Source organism: Lissotriton vulgaris, chromosome 6, assembly GCF_964263255.1.
Source record: "Lissotriton vulgaris chromosome 6, aLisVul1.2, whole genome shotgun sequence".
In the NCBI taxonomy this organism is placed as follows: domain Eukaryota; kingdom Metazoa; phylum Chordata; class Amphibia; order Caudata; family Salamandridae; genus Lissotriton; species Lissotriton vulgaris.
Window position 1 is genome coordinate 428731257 of NC_141694.1, and position 17779 is coordinate 428749035.

At 42.7% G+C, this 17779-nt stretch overlaps 1 protein-coding gene across 1 annotated transcript in view; it reads right to left on the reverse strand.

Moving 5' to 3' along the window:
• Positions 1–3798: 3798 nt before the first annotated feature.
• HMGCLL1 (3-hydroxy-3-methylglutaryl-CoA lyase like 1) overlaps positions 3799–17779 on the reverse strand; it is an 826606-nt gene continuing 812625 nt past the window's right edge. The window contains exon 9 of the mRNA XM_086926446.1: positions 3799–10574. Coding sequence (XP_086782572.1) covers positions 10473–10574 — 102 coding nt within the window. The 3' untranslated portion in view covers positions 3799–10472. The remainder of the gene's footprint in view (positions 10575–17779) is intronic.

Sequence of the window (17779 nt, forward strand, 5' to 3'; positions counted from 1 at the left end):
ACACTCATCTGCTTTAACAGCACTATAGGGGTTGAACTGCTGGGCTCGCATCTTATCTTCCACCCATCTGCCTTAACAGGACCATTGGAAAAATGATAGTACTTGCAAGCAAGGGTTGAAGCAATGAGTCGTATCGTACATGTAATTAAAGTGGTAAATTATTCCTGGTGAAATTAATGTAATATCTTTACAAGAATTACATATTCAATATCACACCAGTTCAGAGACATAGGAGTTGGAAGAGCGAGGCACAGTTTTTTAGTCTGTATGTCTATCATATACTGGCTGCCACAGTAACACAGCAAATAGACAGGTCCATTCATGGTATTAAATTACAATTTATCTGTTAGCATATCAGCTCGAAGACTTGATGTTTTCAATGTTGTATCCCTCATAGATTGTGCATCCAACGAACACCTGCATTGCAACCCAAAATCATTGGTATCCAATCCTCGGTGGCCATGTTTTTCTGAGACGCAAACAACGCCCAGTTGATTTTTGGCCTGTCAAAAAGAGCTAGGGGGCTGGACGGGTTGAAGATCAGTGCCTCTTAGCTTACCAGACCCTGGTACAAGAGTAGATGTGCGAAAACATTTTAAAGCTCAATCTAACAAAAACCAAGCACTCCTTATCACTGGAGATGCAGTCATCTGGGAGTATGTTGCTCAGTTGTATGAGTTCATCGTTTAATAGGCACAACAGTAGTTTAGAAGCTACCTCGTCACTGTGGTCCCGGTGTATTGTGAAGTCCCATTGAAAAATGCCATCTTCAAGGAGTTTCACTCATTGTTCTACAAGAAAAGGACTATAATCTCCTGATGGGCGATACATGGTGTGAAATGTCATGTGGGTTGTGTCTGCATATTTCAGTTCCAGTGACATAAATTGGGAATGTGTAAAGTCGATGAGGTACGAAACTATTGAAATGAATGCTGCATCATCTGTTTTCCCCTACCCGGACGTGGTATAGTGCCAAAAAACCCGGGGTAGGAGGGAGGCAGGGGAGTCGGTCCATTGCAGAATCTAAGATCTTTCCTTCTTCCACACTTCTGTGAAAGAAAGAGCAGGAGTGGGAAGTTTCACGAGACCCTTGGAGAGAATCTGGCGAAGTCAGAGAGGCGGAACAAAAAAAGATCATAAACATCATCTTTCGATAGGAAAATAATTGACATGTTGACACCAAATTACTGCTGATATTGAGAGGAGATTAAGGAATCTGTTTCTATTTTCGTCGTGGCATCAAAATTATGGCATGGTTAGCCTTCAGAGATAATCTCCATTAAACATGATAGGAGGGCCTTTTAATAAATTCTATTTGTTTTTTAATGCAATTCATGTGTCAAAAGTATTTTTATCTCTGTTACGGGACATGGCGTCCCGCATTATTTCTCTGCCGGATATATTGTCAAGAAAGAACTACAGTGCATATTTGCCATGCCGCCGATGTTCATGTCAGATTTTAAGAGTTATATACTTCCAGGAGTGCATTAAGAGTTCACCAGGATTATACATTTTGTCAGTTGCAGCTCGCGCTCGCTATAAGCGCGGGGTGGGGGCCGGGGGAGATTAAAATAAAAAAATAAAGAAAACGTACCTGACCGGGTTTGCCTCTGACTGCTCCTGGGCCGGAGTCCCGTGTTGGCACCTTCAACGTTACCTCTTCTTCTGGAACAGCCGCGTCACTTGAGTGGCAAACCTTCTAAGCCAATACTGACGCTGCTCCAGCAGTGCCAGGATTGGCTTAGCAGGCATACTTGACACCCACCTGCCCATTAGGAGACTGAGGGTTGCAGCGTTGCTCAACCCTCGCTCTCCTAATGCGCATTAGCCAGTCCAGACTCAACACTAGTGCGCATGACTGAGCTGGTCAGAAAATGTTTCTGCAGCTGCTGTGCGCTCCGCGCCACCCCCTGGCCTGACAATGCATGTCAGTCAGGTGAGTCAGCAAGACGCCAGACCGCCCACCCCCTTCAGACTTCAGACTCTGAAGGGGGTGGGCGGTGCGGCCTCAAGCTGACTGACATGCATTGTCAGTTTACTTAAGTCGAAGCTGCCAAGGCTGCTGCGGGCGCGGCGGCTTGTGGGTTAACGCCCCAGTGCCCTAATGAATGCACTGCCACTGATTATCCATATATTTGACTCTTTCCAGTGACAGCCTCAAATGGCCTCAGAGATTTTTGCAATTGTATTAGGAAAGAACATCAGGCCTGATTCACAAAAGTAAACTCAGACCAAAAGTCTAAGTTTAGGCCTGAAGTCTAAGTTTAGACTTAAAGTCTAACTTAAGTAGTAGCAAAGTTAGACTTTTGGTCTAAGTTAGACTTTTGTTCTAAACTTAGACCAAATGTCTAACTTTAGTAGTAGTAAAGTTAGACTTTAGGTCTATCTTAGACTTCAGGTCTAAACTTAGACTTTTGGCCTAAGTTTACTTTTGCGAATCTGGCCCATCTAGAGGGGAGAAGATGTGCAGCATTCATTATTGTGACACCATCATCTCTGGATATACCCTGCAAGCATCACGAAAAATCTAAGCTGCTGTACCTTACGAACAATTTCTTATTCGATGTCTTTACAAATATTGATGATCAGACCGCTGTATTATCGGTATTCTACTTGCCATGTAAAATGTAAATATACTTTAGAAAAACACAATGTTTGAATAGTTTATTTGGCAGGATCATTATATTTTCACAACAAATATGATATTTACAATAGCATAATTATCTTTATACAATATTTTTCCCTTTAAAATACATCCATACATATTGGTTGAATAAAACCTATATTGTATTAACATTTTTTACGTTGATTAATTTTATTTATCAAGAACCTGGGGCCGGATTCACAGAACTAACTTAAGACAAAATCCTAAACTTACTACCATTTTGGTATTCACAGAATGCACTTACTCATCAATGAGTAAGTGCCTTTTGTGAATACCAAAATGAGTAAGTTACTCAAAATGAGTAAGTTACTAATTTTGGTATTCACAGAAGGCACTTAGAGCCATATGTATGAAGCAAATTCGCATTCGCAAAGGCCAAAATTCGCAGAATTTCGGCCTTTGCGAATGTGAATTAGCAAAATGATATGTATGAAGAAAAATCTGGTCCAAAATAAGGAATCGCAAAATTTGTGATTCCTTATTTTGCAATTGCATTTAAGGAATCGCAAAGTTTGCGATTCCTTAAATGCAATAGATGAAGCCCAAAAAAATTCCAAAATGCCCTTAAGGAATCGCAAATTACCACCAACTTCTAGTTGGTGGTAAGTTGCGATTTCCTTGAAAAATGCACATTTCAGCATTTTTCAAAGTGCTATGTGACGCACATACATGCCCTTAGCGCATGTACGTGCGCCACATATGCACCCATGCATATTTCAGGGGTGCAACAGGGTGCCCTTTGGACACCCCTGCACCCTTGAAATTATTCTCAATTTGCGATTTTCAAATTGCGAATCGCAAAATTGAGAATACCTTCCCATTCATTCCTATGGACCTCCTGGCCCATAGGAATGAATTGGAAAGTATTCCTTAATTGCGATTCGCAATTTGCTAATCGCAATTAAGGAATACTAAGAATTGGCTAAGAAAAAGCAAATTTGTACATACATACCAATTTGCGATTCTGAAATAGCGATTTCTTAAAAATCGCTATTTCAGAATCGCAAATCAGTACCTTCATACATATGGCCCTTACTCATCAATAAGTAAGTGCCTTCTGTGAATACCAAAATGAGTAAGTGCCTTCTGTGAATACCAAAATGGCAGTAAGTTTACGATGCTGTCTTAAGTTAGTTCTGTAAATCGGGCCCCAGGTGTCAGAGAGGTCTTCACAAGACATGTTTAGAACAATACATTTTATTTCCTATACTAAGACATGTTAGTGCAAAATATTGATTACCAAGCGATTCCAATACTGTGGCTATTGATCATTTTTACCACAACATTAACATTTTTAAAACATGGCTAATAGATGAATACTCATGCCAAAGTAGCATGCAGTGTGTAATGTAGTATTATCAATAGCCTCATCATTATGTTATTTCTAAAGTGCTATATGCCCCAGGACGGGCTTATCAGAGCTGATTAATATCAGGGCTGCCTGTGCCACAAATCACAAACTCTGACCAGTTTAGACACATAAATTCACAGAGATTTATGCATTCTAACACATACCTATGCGTACATGTTAAGGATGCAAAAGTGGTGCGTACCTTGAGTCTTCTGATCAGGATCATCACATAATAGTAATTTTACACATACATCTCTTTGGCATAAAATACATACTCTGCATCAGGGTCAAGCAGCACCTTAAGACCATTTCACAGTGGAATGTCTCAAAGTCACACTGGGCAAACAGGTGATCAAATATTATAAGTTACCGTTAAGAAGTTCACAGATAATATCTGGAATAAAGGTGTTTTTTTTGTAGGGTGTAGACATCTTTACATAAAGACTAAGCTTACACAGTGAGTCCATAAAATCCCAGTGCATTAATGCGCTATCCGAAACCTGTATGTGACATACGTTGCACAGTAATTCAGGTGATCGACATAAGTCCCATATACAAAATAATGATTTGCATTTTCCTAGTATTAGTAAGCAGGGCTTATTTTGTATTCCTTATGTAGACACAGACTGAGACTGGGCTCCAGAAGCTGAGTCTAGCTAGGCATTCCCTCCCCACCTCTAGGAACAATATATATCGACCAGGATGGTTGTTGATTGGCCTAACTTTTTGTCTCCTCACTTCTCACTTCACCACACGTAACTCAGACACCACCTTAATGATAGGTATTAAATAGAGCTAGTGATGATACAATAGGTTCAGTCCTGAAGAAAACCCTGAATTCATTTATGGGATATGTTTTGCAGGTCTACACATGTAGATCAAAGGATTATCCTGCAATTACAATATTTAGCTTTGTCAAGAATACATTTTGTATGTCTGATTGTAGGTAGTTTTATTACATCACATCCACTCCTTCCCCTGTTTCTCTTTATATACTAGCAACAGATTATTAGGTTACATAAAAACAGGCGTTGATATCTACCAAGCAAGATGATTGGGTTTTAAGAGCCCACCATATGGGGCTGTGCATGAACATGTTGAACGATTTTTCTTACATGCAAAGAAGGGGCCCTGCGATGGAGCATGGCACTGATTGGCAATTGAAACCCATTATTGTTTCAAATGAATAACCTTGGTGTTGACCACAGTTTTTTCCTAGAGTGGGTCACAAAGTAACTATTTAGAATCCATTACTAAGATAATTAAGTTCCCTTTTTTCATCTATCTGAAGTTCTTTTTGTATAAGTAGTTATTTTCCCGTAGCCTCTGATTTACCATCCCTGCCAGAAACCTGCATCTGTACCTGCTTCACGTTGATGTTGCTGACTTTCTTAAATGTAAAATCTGTACAGAACATTCAATGATATATCGTGTTACATTGAGACATCCTCATGCCCATTGCTCTCCTTGGTATTTAATGATTAAACCATGCATTCTTTGTCTAGGGTGTGAATATACGCCCCCCCCCCCCCTCACACACTAACCCAGAACTACCTATTTAGTGCACTAAGGAATTATAGTCATAAATAACCCTGATGTAGCTTCAATGTTAATGACCTTTTGCCGCTATGTGAGGGATGGGGGGTTGGGTACTGTAAATCGTTAACAACAAACTGACCCACTGGAATCCCTTCTTCTGGTCCTCCGAATAGAGCACCTCACCCTTGCCTAAAAATAGAGTGAAAAGCCTTGGAATTCTCATTAATGAGGATCTGTCCCTCAAGCCAAAGATTGGAGCTGCATTATTCTTCTGTTTCTTCCAACTTTGGAGAATAAGGAAAATTAGGAGATACTTCGCGCAGGAAGGTGTCATCTAAAATGCATATTTCCATGGTGATTTCTCGGATTGGCTATGCCAACACACTCTACCTGGGACCTCCTACTGGTCTCTACAAAAAGGTGCAATTAGTTCAAAATCAGACAGATAGGCTGGTCTCCTGTCAGAGTCGACACTGCCACATGGCTTCCAGTAGCTCAGAGAACTGTTCACTCTTTGCAAGGCTCTCCATGGTAAAAGTCCTGCCTTTGTGTTCTCCAGATATTAGATCATCTTTTATATACGTGAGTTTTGGAAAACTGTGAAGAATCGGGCTGTTACAAAACGCTTATGTTTAACCTGGAGTTCAGTTGCTGTCTCCGTTACCCTAGAGCCAAAAGACCTTATAGTGAACGTATGCTGTATGAATAGCGCTAACATAACATAACATCTGTAGTCAAAATGTCAAATTCTGTTTTAAGTAGCTTCACCATATTTCCATGATTTGTTTTAATGATCAGTGAAAAGGAGTTTATTCCATAGTTTGGCAGCTTTCGCAAGGAACACTTCATATAATTATAATTTGTGTCAATAGGAAGGAAAAATGCGCAGAACTTCCTTGGACAGTTGTGCTCCTTAAAAGCTAGGGGTTTCCCATGTAGAGGTGCTTGGATTTACAAATAATCTTTTGTTGAAGTTTAATGATTAATTTTAGAAATGAGTATGCACTCCCAAGCATTGGGCAGATTTCAGCGCTGTTTTCATGTGCTCTCCATCTCTACATACACTCGGGGGCTTATTATTAAAATTGCAACCAGACTGCAACGGATGCGTGGACCTACGTTTTCTTCTCCTTACACATTATCTCTAAGTTAAACCTTTCTTCTGTAGACCATAGCTACAAGGGAATGAGCTAGGGTTAATTTAGTTACTTTAAGTGTTCACCATGACTAGGGTTGTGGCTGATAGTTGAGGTGGATATTCATCTCCCTTAACTAATACCCCAAATTCCTGCAGACCTTCTTCATTAACATAGTTATAATTAGGACACACTTCTCATGGTATTGTATTTAACAGACAAACAAAAAGCATTTATTAGGGCCATCTGCTTAAAGAAATGTTGTTGAAGCAAAAGATCTGAACATGGTTTGCTAACTATTAAAATATAATTACATAGTACTGTATCCCTCACTGAGTTCCTACCTGTTTGCTATTGCCATTACTGAAGTACCCTCGCAAGAAGGGCAATTTTAGTCTTAATCATTAGTACCAAGCTGTGAAGGAATGTTGCCAACATTTCAAGATATAACCAGGGAAGTATTTTAATGACGCAATTGTGATGCATTAGTTTGAACAAAAAATACCCTGAACTTGAAGACATTCTTAACTGTACAATTATGACCAGAAACCAATGTTTCAAGCAGAGAAATGTCCAACTCATGCTCAAAACTTAGGGGAACCTACAAATATCCAATTCCATCTAGCACAGCTACGATCAAAAAGATCATCTTAGCAAAAGAGAGAGAAACGAAAACCTCCACTTAGTGTCCACGTCGAGCAGAAAGAGGGGATTGTGCGATTGATTGGATGCAAAGTATTCCTTGAACCAAGAAGAACAGAGCACCACAGGTATGACATTTCTGAATTCATCAAAGACAGGATAACGATTACAAGACTACAGCTAGATTCAGGAAGATGGTAACAATTTTGGAAAATCACACACAGCTGTAATTAGGTGCAACTAATAGCACGCCAAATGTTTGCCAAACACAGAACCTGTCATTCAAGAATATAGGTGAGGTGGAAAGACTTTTTAATCGTTCTGAAGCGGAACATAGCATTGATTGACAAACAATTTCTCTTGAATCCTAGCCAATCATTAACAAACACGTACGCAAAATGAGGTGAATTTAGGAAACTGATGCATGGTTGAGCAAACATAAAAGATCTTTGCTCAACCATGTTTTGCTGTGAGAAGTAGCAGAATATGGCTGAAGGGAGCACATAGATTTAAAAGTGACAGGTCAATCTGGAAAGCACCATCATTAAGTTTTCCAACAAGGTACCATCGAATTGCCAACTGACCCTATGGTGAATAGTGCTTGCAATCCCGTGCCAATAATATGGCAGTCCACCAAGGGCAGGAAAATAGTCCACCGATGTGGACAGCTTAACAGGATGTAAGCCTAGGATATGTACAGTATTTATTGGTATTTGCTTCATCCTTGTCTATTGACCGAAATGCGTTGCCATGCTAGTCAGGAAAGGTAAAATGTCATCAAATTGGCCAAGTCTGAACATTTAAACAATGTCACAAAAGATCATAAACTATGAAAGCTATTCACCAGTGTTGCCATTAAAACCTTGTAGTAAGCTGTCTGCATTTCATCATCCCCATAACGAGTTCCTTTTTTGGAAACTTTTGACAAAGTTGATTGTTCCAGATGCCTTAATTGAAAGATTTGAAATTGCTGGTAGCAGACTCCCTTTCATTCGTTGAATCGGGTTTTGCCACATTTCTATTTATTTTCTGTCCATATGCTGAATCTGAGATCTTCCTGGGAGTAGACAATGCTGCATTCCAGGTTGGTGAAACTTCTTTAAAATCAACAATGGGATTTTTTTAAGAAAACATGTGTTATCTAGTTACTGGAAGTAAGATGAGTAACTTGTATAACATGTATCATTCTCGAAGAGTAGCTACATTTGATGACCTGCATTGCAATCTAATCCATTCCTCCAAAGGAAAAATCAATTGTGTCCCTCTTCATCCCCATTTTTGTACAGAGCAACATTGCTTTGAAGCTATACTAATTTTGAAAAACTCGCGGTACATCTATTTTTACTGGCATGAGTTTGAGGAGAAGGCAATGGCTGCTTAGTCTGGGAAGGGTAGCATTTTTTGACATAGCCACTAACCACCATTTAGCTTCCCGAGAATAGTATTTGTTTTAGGGGTGAAATTGCATTAATCTATGTGTGTTTCAAAATAGGAGAACTTGATGAGCTCATTTTCACAGCTGACTAGTGTAATTTCCAGATGAAGGCGTCGCGCTCGAACATGAATGATGGTTTTGTGCGCCCATTAACATACGAATTATTCGTTTTTATAACTTTCCTAAGAGATCAGTACAGAACTAAACTTTACATCGTAAAAAAGAGTGGAAATGGCAGTGGAAATGTACTTTGGAGCAATGTAGCCCTGAATAACTGCTAATTTATTTGGCAGAGGTTGTGAAACGTGATTAGCATGTTGATCATGATTGGCTGCTCATACCTGCATGTACGTCTGATGTGCTTTGCGAGGATACATGTGTTACCCTGGATGAGATGGTTAGAAGGAGACGGTATCTAGGAAGGCCAATCATTAACTGACTGACCTTTCACAGCCACATGTCACTTGGCAGCACGAGTCAAACTGAGGTAATCCTGAGGCAATTGGAGCTCAAAGTAAAAGGTTTGGCTGATGGAGAAGTGTGGCTCACTGGTTAGAGCAGGCAGACCCTGAAGCAGAGGTCACACCCGGGACCAGGGTTCAATTCCCGACGCGGCAGGGTCTTGAGCTCAAATGTACATGGACTCGATAATTCTCGCTTCGGTGCCTGACCGAATCATGGGTTCACACTCTGCAACTCTGGGCATTAAGCTTGCTTAATCTCCACAACGGCCCCCGCGGCGGGATGCCTGGCTTTCACCTTGGGGATGCCCTGTAGGGGCTATCTCACAGGCAAAAGCCAGGACGGGTTCCCAAGACAAGCGCGGAGATACCCCTTCTGGGGTCGATTCTGGCGCTATATAAGAAACATAATAATAATAATAATAATATAGTAAGGAGAAGATATCTTGACGGTCGGGGACATCATATGTTAAAAGTACCTGATATAAACTACAGGGCAGAAGTGGGACAACCCAGGCAGAAGTTACATGAAATTAGTTACATATAGAATAATAGACAATATTGTACTACATCGTCTCGTAAAACACAATATGACATTATTTATTCCCTTTCATATTCCACTGTCTCATCACTATCTGTATCCTACTGAAGGCGTTGTCTGTACAATGACATGGTACTTGGTGCACAGTGGCCCAGTACAAGCTGCCCTCATCCTTTTAGGACTGGGCTTGACTTGGAATCATAGCAAAACCTAATGTGTTGAGGTGGATAAACCATACATTTGGTGGGTGATCAATGTTCCTTTGCATAATGTCAAATAATTCCAATGTCATGACATTCCTTTAAAGCTCATTATTTTTACATGATCCTTTCTGTGTTTTTTCCTAAAAAATATGATAGATTGCATCACACTGTTACTCAAATTTTCATTTATGATACAATAATGTGTTTCCTGTGATACCTTTTAAATATTTGGATTCTATCTTCACAATCTGTATCGCTGAAATGAATCAGCAAACAACGTGAACATGTGTATTCCCTGCGGAAATCAAGTATTTGGCAGAGGTTCGTCATTCTGCACAGTACTCCATTTCTGCAACAGGGGGCCTCCATCATTGTTCTGTGATACATTATTTTTCTACATATGACTGTGTGAATGATTTCTAAAGAACACAATACAAAGGAAGCAACATACAGTGCCGAAAATAAACGTATTGTGGCTCGTAACATTCAGGTGAACCATTCAAGAATTGAAGGTGGCTTGTGCAACTTTAGAATTAGTCGTCTTGTTCAAAACATTGCAGATGAAGTCGCCCACTGCCATTACGCTATGAAGATTCACTCCCTGTTGAAAAATGAAAGAACTTTAGTTTTATCACATAAATAGAAATTCATATGATTATCATCATTTTCTCAGAATATTACGACAGCAAATACATAGCTTCTACGGTAGCCATCAACTTGGAACGTGCTTTGAAATACCTTCAACTTGACAAAAACATGTAACACTATCCATGCACCAGTATCAGGGTGAATGTGTTTATTTAAAGTACCAATGTGCCTCTAAGACAGCAGCTCACTAAAAACAGCTCAAAAGATTATAAAAGGACCAATGTGACTTTAGATGCTGTCTGTTTGAAAGCAAAAGTATTGCTCTATTACTTACCGGTAATCTTCATTACCCGACAGAAAAAAAGACCAGAGGAATGCTGGGACCTTACCCCTGCCCCTCCCAATGGGAGTACATAATCAGCACTCACTCAGTAGTCCGGCTGAACCACCAAGCCCCCACAGGAAGGCCGTCCGTCCGGGAGTGAAGGCGGGTGTATGAATGGGAGGAGGACAACGGAGCCCGGAGTAATGAAGATCACCGGTAAGTAATAGAGCATTACCCCAAGGTCCCTTATGTCCTCGCCCCATTCATTCACAAAGTGGAGTACACCAAAGCAGAAAACATGGCCTCCCAAACCCATAGGCACACCAAGGAAACCACACAAAAGGCAGCAGACGAAGGGAAAAAAAAGGGAAAAGCACAGGGAGCAACCAGCAGCGCACCCTAACAGGAAAGCACCCCACCAAAGCAGGGACACATCCACCAAAACAAATGGGAGACGACCACGCCGAAGAAGAGGACACCCCCCAGAGGGCAGCCAACACACACCAGGAGTCCCGAGCTGAGCTGACAAGGAAGCGGGAGAACACGCCAAACAAAATACCAACAGAAGCCGCCCACTACCAAAGGACAGAGAGGAGGCCATACAAAGAAGAAGAAGACCCTAGCGGTCCAACTGGCCAGCATGCCAGAAGAGGCCAGCCAAGGCCAGCCGAGGCACAACCAAGGACTGGAAACCGGGACCAAGTAAAACAGAAGGCAGCCAACCAGAGAACTGGAAAAAGAGCACCCAAGGCAACCAAAGGGGTAATCCCATCCCGCCAAACGGGAACACGCCAAAAAAGGTGACCAGGCCAAAAAAGAAGCCGAAAGGAGGCACCCCAAAGAGACCCCAAAGGCAAAGCCCCAGAAGGGAAACAGGCACCAAAGCAACCAACACCCCGGACTGCAGTGGACCAGACAAGAGGAAGCCCCAACAGGACACAGCCAAGGAAGCCAACCGAACAAAAAAAGGCTGACAAATCCAGCACCACCATGGAGGCCCAAAGGACCCAGCAGCAGCACATACACAAAACCAGGAAGCCAGCGCGAAGCCAAGCTACCCGCCCAGGCAGGAGGACCCGGTGGCCCAATCTGCACCCGGAAGAAGCCCACTCAGTGCTCATGCTGAAGCAAAGGGTAGGGAGGCTGACAGAGACCGAGGCACAAAACCACCGGACGACGCTGCAGGCCAGACAAAATCCAAACAGAGGCAACAGCCAAAGGAAAAAAAAACAGAGCCGGGCGGCAGAAGCAACAGACCGGGACCCGGGGGGAGCAGCAGCAAGCCTGGCAGGCCCCCTAAGTGGCAAGTCAAACATCACAGGACTGCACCAAAACAGGGGGGGGCCTACAGACAGCCACTTCTGGGAGCGGGACCACAGGTGGCATGTAGGGAAGACAATGGCAGGCAGGCAAAGATAGGCCCAGAGTGAACCATGAGACCACACCAGTAGGAACACTCCAAACTCGCAAGAACCAGGACCCAACAGCAGAGGGACTAGCCAACCAACAGGCAAGGAGCACACAAGCCAGGACACCACCATCAGGAAAAGGGACCGGGGGACGCAAAGCAAACACACCTCAGAGCTGCCACAAAACCACACCACAGCCATGGAAACCAAGGAGGCACAGCCAGCCCCAATAGATAGACACCACACAGCCCGGTGCCCGAGCATCACAGGGTAGTCAGCAATACAAGACCCAGGCAGACACCCCACCAGGCCGCAACCAGGCCCGAACCAGCCATCCACAGACCGGAGAAGAGCAGGGGAAACCAAGGCAGCACAGCTGGAGGCCAAGCCATACCAGCAGCAAGCCGGCAAAGGAGCGACTGGAGCACAGCCCCCGGACTGCCAATCACACAAGCGGGAAAGAAAAAAGAACACCCCCAGCGGTGCAACACAGGGGAACCAAAACATGGCAAGGAAGGGCCGGGTATCTCAACAGCAGCAGGACAGCCCGAGCAAGATGGCCACAATACCAGGGCACCCCACACAGGCAAGAACAAAGCCAGAGCCAGCCCTGCACCAGTGGGGAAACGCTGCAGGCTACAAGAAGGGCCAAAGAAGCAGGAATGCTGGGGCAACGGGGAAAGACGCACCCCCACCCCAGCCAAAGAGAACCACTAGCACAAGGCAGGGGCAGACAGAAATCCACCAAGGAACCAAGCCTGAGGAGAACCCAACCAGTAAGACATCAGGCTCTACTGTGCCAGACTGCATTGAGCAGATAAGAGCCGGTGCCCACAGAGGGGAAGGCCCCAGGCCAGAAGCAGAAAGCACCCAGATGGGCAACACAGCACAGGAAAACAGCCAACTGAAGGAAACACAGACCCAAACAAAAGGTAGGGGGGACCAGCAGGGAAATGAACCACCGACCAAGAGGCCAAACACAGGACCCCACATGGGAAGCAATAGAACACAGAGGCACCAGAGCCGGCGTGGGCCAAGGAAACGGCACATCAGTGAGACCACCCGGGCCCGGCGTGGACACCCAGAGAGGAAGGAAACAGAACAACCCTGCGCCCGGTGCTCCGCACCACAGTGCCCGCAGGGAGCACGCAAAGGAGGAAGCCGGAGCAAGCCAAGCAGCAACAAGAGCCATTGCGTGACCCAGAAGAAGCAGCCCCCCAAAAGCAGAAGCGGCATAGGGACCCAGAAGAAGAAGACAAAGCCACTGCCCACACTCCCACTGTCACAGCACCTGACAAGACATGCACCCCCAAGCACAGACATCAGGATGAGCCAGCACAACGGAACATAAAAGACCAACTGCACAAAGACCAAAGGCCAAAGGGGCAGGAACTGGCTGATGGACTGAAAGGACATAGCCACGCCTCCAGGAGTAGCAGAAGCCTTGAATGAAGGGCATACAGGGAGCAAACAAGCAGCCAGCCACCCCACAGAAAGTGTAGCCACCACCAGCAGGACCGCACACACAGCCTGGCAGCCCCATCGCAAACATTCCCAAGCGGGAAGGAGTGACCCCTGAATGGAGTAGCTCAGAAGCTCAGGATGCAGTCGACCCCTAGGCTCGAACTCTGGTGACCCAGCTCCAAAGACAGCAGACTAGCCAGGGAGACCACAACCCCTCACAGCCAGGATGGTTACCACAGAGCAAAACGGCAACAGGCCCCAGGGGATGGGCAACAGACAAGCACAGGCACTCCCCGCAAACAGCATGACTACAGAAGGGCACAACAAAAAGAGAAACGAGACACCACTATGCGGAACTCACCAGGGGTGGCTGGGAAACCACCAGGCCAGACAGAAACAAGGGCACCCTCCCCTCACACCAGCCCAAGGCATCCACCAGGCCACAGGCCAGGGCAGGGAAGGAAACGCCAAGCGTGGCGCGTCTTTCACCCGGCCAGGTCACAGGAAAACATACCCAGCAAACCGGAAGCAACCGGGAGGTCGGAGCACAAGCCAGAAAGGGCCGGCCGGCAATCCAGAGCCGGGCAGGAACAACCAAGCCACCCAGCAAGCCCAGAAGGCCGGGAGGCAGGCTAGAAGACACCCCGCCTGCACAGCCAGGCAGCAAGACGGGAAGAGGAGAAGAAACGCCACTCCAGCCCAGCAGGAGCAGCACCAGCATCCAGGTACAATTCTTTTTCCAAACAGAAAAAAAGAACAGGCGGATTGCTGGGTGAGTGCTGATTATGTACTCCCAGTGCAAGGGGCAGGGTTAAGGTCCCAGCATTCTCTGGTCATTGTTTTCTGTTCGGAGATGGTTAACTCGACTTTGTGAATGAATTGGACGAGGACATAAGGGACCTGGGGATAATAGATTCACATAAGGCAATTTGAAAGATCAGCTGTTTGACTGCTGTGAACAACCAAAATGCAGCCTTTTGAATGACGCCTAGTTGGTCGACATCAAGCAAATAGAGCCATAACTTATACCTGAAGCAAGATGCATTATAGCATCAACCCACAAATGACTGCACCTTCATGCCCCAGAAGATCACAGTTCTAAAAAAGGACTGGGCCATATGTACTAAGCTTCCTTAGAGATCAGGCCATTTGTGACTGCAAAAAAGCATATTTTATTGTGAAAAAGCCAAATTGCAATTTGATAACTTGTTATTGAATTGCAATTTGGCTTTATGAACTGGTCTTTTAAAAGGGTGTGTTTAGGGCCGCCTTCCAAATACTAAATTGGAGTGGTATATATTAATGTTTTGCGACCAAATTCTGGTTGCAAACCATTTATATTTTACCACTTCCTCAAAGGAGCTTTATTTAAAAGCAATCACAGACATAGTGTTCTGCTGACCCCAGCAGGCCACCATCCCTGAGAGGGTAGCAAATCCTATTGGGTCACAAAAGGTTGATCTACCTCATTAATATTCATGAGGTAGTTCGATTTGCAACCCCACTAAGAATCGCTATTTTAAGAATAAGTTCTTAGCACATAAGGAATTACAATTTCCTAATTGTGATTCAGTAAGAACAACAATTTAGAAACCACAATTTCAAATTTTTGTACACCTGGCTCTAGAATGTTAATATAATTTACAGTGTGCGCTTGCACTGGGAGACACAATGCTGGAGAAGACATCTTTAGGACCAGTCACTTTGTTGTGCAAAATGCTGACTATGAACACAAAATAGTTCTCATCTCTGATGCTACAAATTCCTCAAGTAAAAAAGTCCCCCAAAACAATCCTTTCCATTTTTCGTATAATATATATATATAGTTTACTCAAAGTCTGTAAACATTGCGAAGTCCCTGATGGTTTTTATTGTGTTGAAACAGAGAAGAATAATTTTTCGGTTTGATTTAAAAAGTAACTTATTTTAAAACATGTTTTATTTAATTATCATTGAATGCAGTTGTTTTTAAGGTAGACAGCAACATTTCTATTGATACAAAATACATTTCTGAATAGGTTTGGTAATTATTGTTTATGAACAGAGATGGAACCAGGGACAAAAGGAAGCACGAAAAAGAAAAAATGAAATGGAACGCTTACCATAATTTCTGTGAGATAATTATAAGCGAAAAATGTTTTCTCACAAACATCATTCATCATTCGTCTCAGCAGAGAATCATAATTGTTCACAGACTGATATCACCTCAGAATACATCTGTCACAATGCCTAACATTAATATGATACCTTAATTAAAGGATTTACATTAGGATGCGGCATAAGGGCTGATCTTGCATTGCACAACACCTTAAAACTATCTCAACAATAAAAATAAATGTGAACTTTGCACACGTCTAGAAAAACGACACTGACACTTGAGAAAGTTTATTTTCCAGGGCTTGACTGGATGGAAACAGTAGAATTCATCAATTCATGAATTTAAGATGTTAAAGTAACTAATTACGCATAGTAATAACGAGATATGTCATATAATTTGATAACTTAGCATTGCTACGGACTTCATTGCAGAGTGTGCAATTCCTAAACTAAACATAGTAGATGTTTCAACATGTCAGCATAAGTGCCTTATAGAATGAAGAACATTTGCATTCAAGAATGATTTTATTTTATTCATTTTTAGAATTGATTTACTTGTTGCTACTTTTCTGAAATGGTGGCAGTAGGCTATACCTGAAGTTGAATATTTCTATGTAATCATTACTGACAACATTACTAAAACCTTTTGTATGATATGGGATTCATTTCATTATGCTTAAACTTAAATAGCAGTTCTGCTTTTAACCACTTTATTCGGTTACGGAAAACCATAAAAGTACCATACAATAAATCACAATACATTACATAAAACACATACGTTACACAGTAAAACACATAGATTACACAAAGAAATTTCATAACTCATTCTTCAATAATAGGGAGATTTAAAAAAAATTAAGCAGGGAATAAGACAAAGTTCTAAGAGTGTTCAGTATGGTTAAAACAATAAGGGCAATACACCATTAAAATAAAAATAGTTTAGTGACAAAAACGCAAGTATTAAATAGTTGTAACATGGACATTACGGTATTCTTATACTATCATAGGGTGCCGGGTTTTTCTAAGTCCCACTGTTGCGACAAGAAAACTCACAATATTAAAAATCTCCCATGAATCATTAAGCTTTTGTAAGTACAATAGATCGGGTTTAACCTGAATAAAGCCTTTCCCATTTAAGATTGGGACTAACAACCTCCTGTGGATATTGCAATAATGATCACAAAACATAATAAAATGCATTGTGTCCTGTATCAAAAAGTTATCACAGGTACAGGGACAAGAATCAGACCCCCTGCTCCAGCCTTGTGAATATTGCACATAAAAATGAATTAAGTTACAATCCTCAGATAAGGTTCAATCTCAGGGATAGTTTTGAACAGGAAATGAATTTTAACTGTAGGTTTCATTAATTCAATCCACTCCCTCTCTACCAACATTTGATCCAATAAGTGTATTTTTTACCCATGCCAAATCATCTTTAGTTACTTTTTCCGGAGAATTGAATAGGTCTGGAAGTTCAAGCTTAGTTAAGATATTCTTGACATAATTCAGCCATGGAATTTTGTTTGCTTGGTCGAGGGTGCCACAATCTCTAATTATCTCACGGTTAAGCGTTAATTGAGGGTTAAGCCGGAGCCTGCCTCATTCTGTCTGTCACATAGCCAACCCCTAGTTCCTGGTGAATTGAAAAAGTGGGATTGGATTGCGGTACAGACAGGAGGGAGCATAGGAATTTATTTTCAACTATTCGTATCTCCCCGATCGGTTTATATTCCCATATTGCCAAGCCATACAATGCAATCTCTATACATTTAGATCTATAGATATTATGCATTGCACCCATCAGTTTAGCCCCCAGTCGCTGCGCATAACCATTCACAGCGGCCATTGACCTAGCCATCTCATTTGCTTTAACTTTCTGTTTTGGTACCCAGGAACCCTTCTCATCAAAAAGTACTCCCA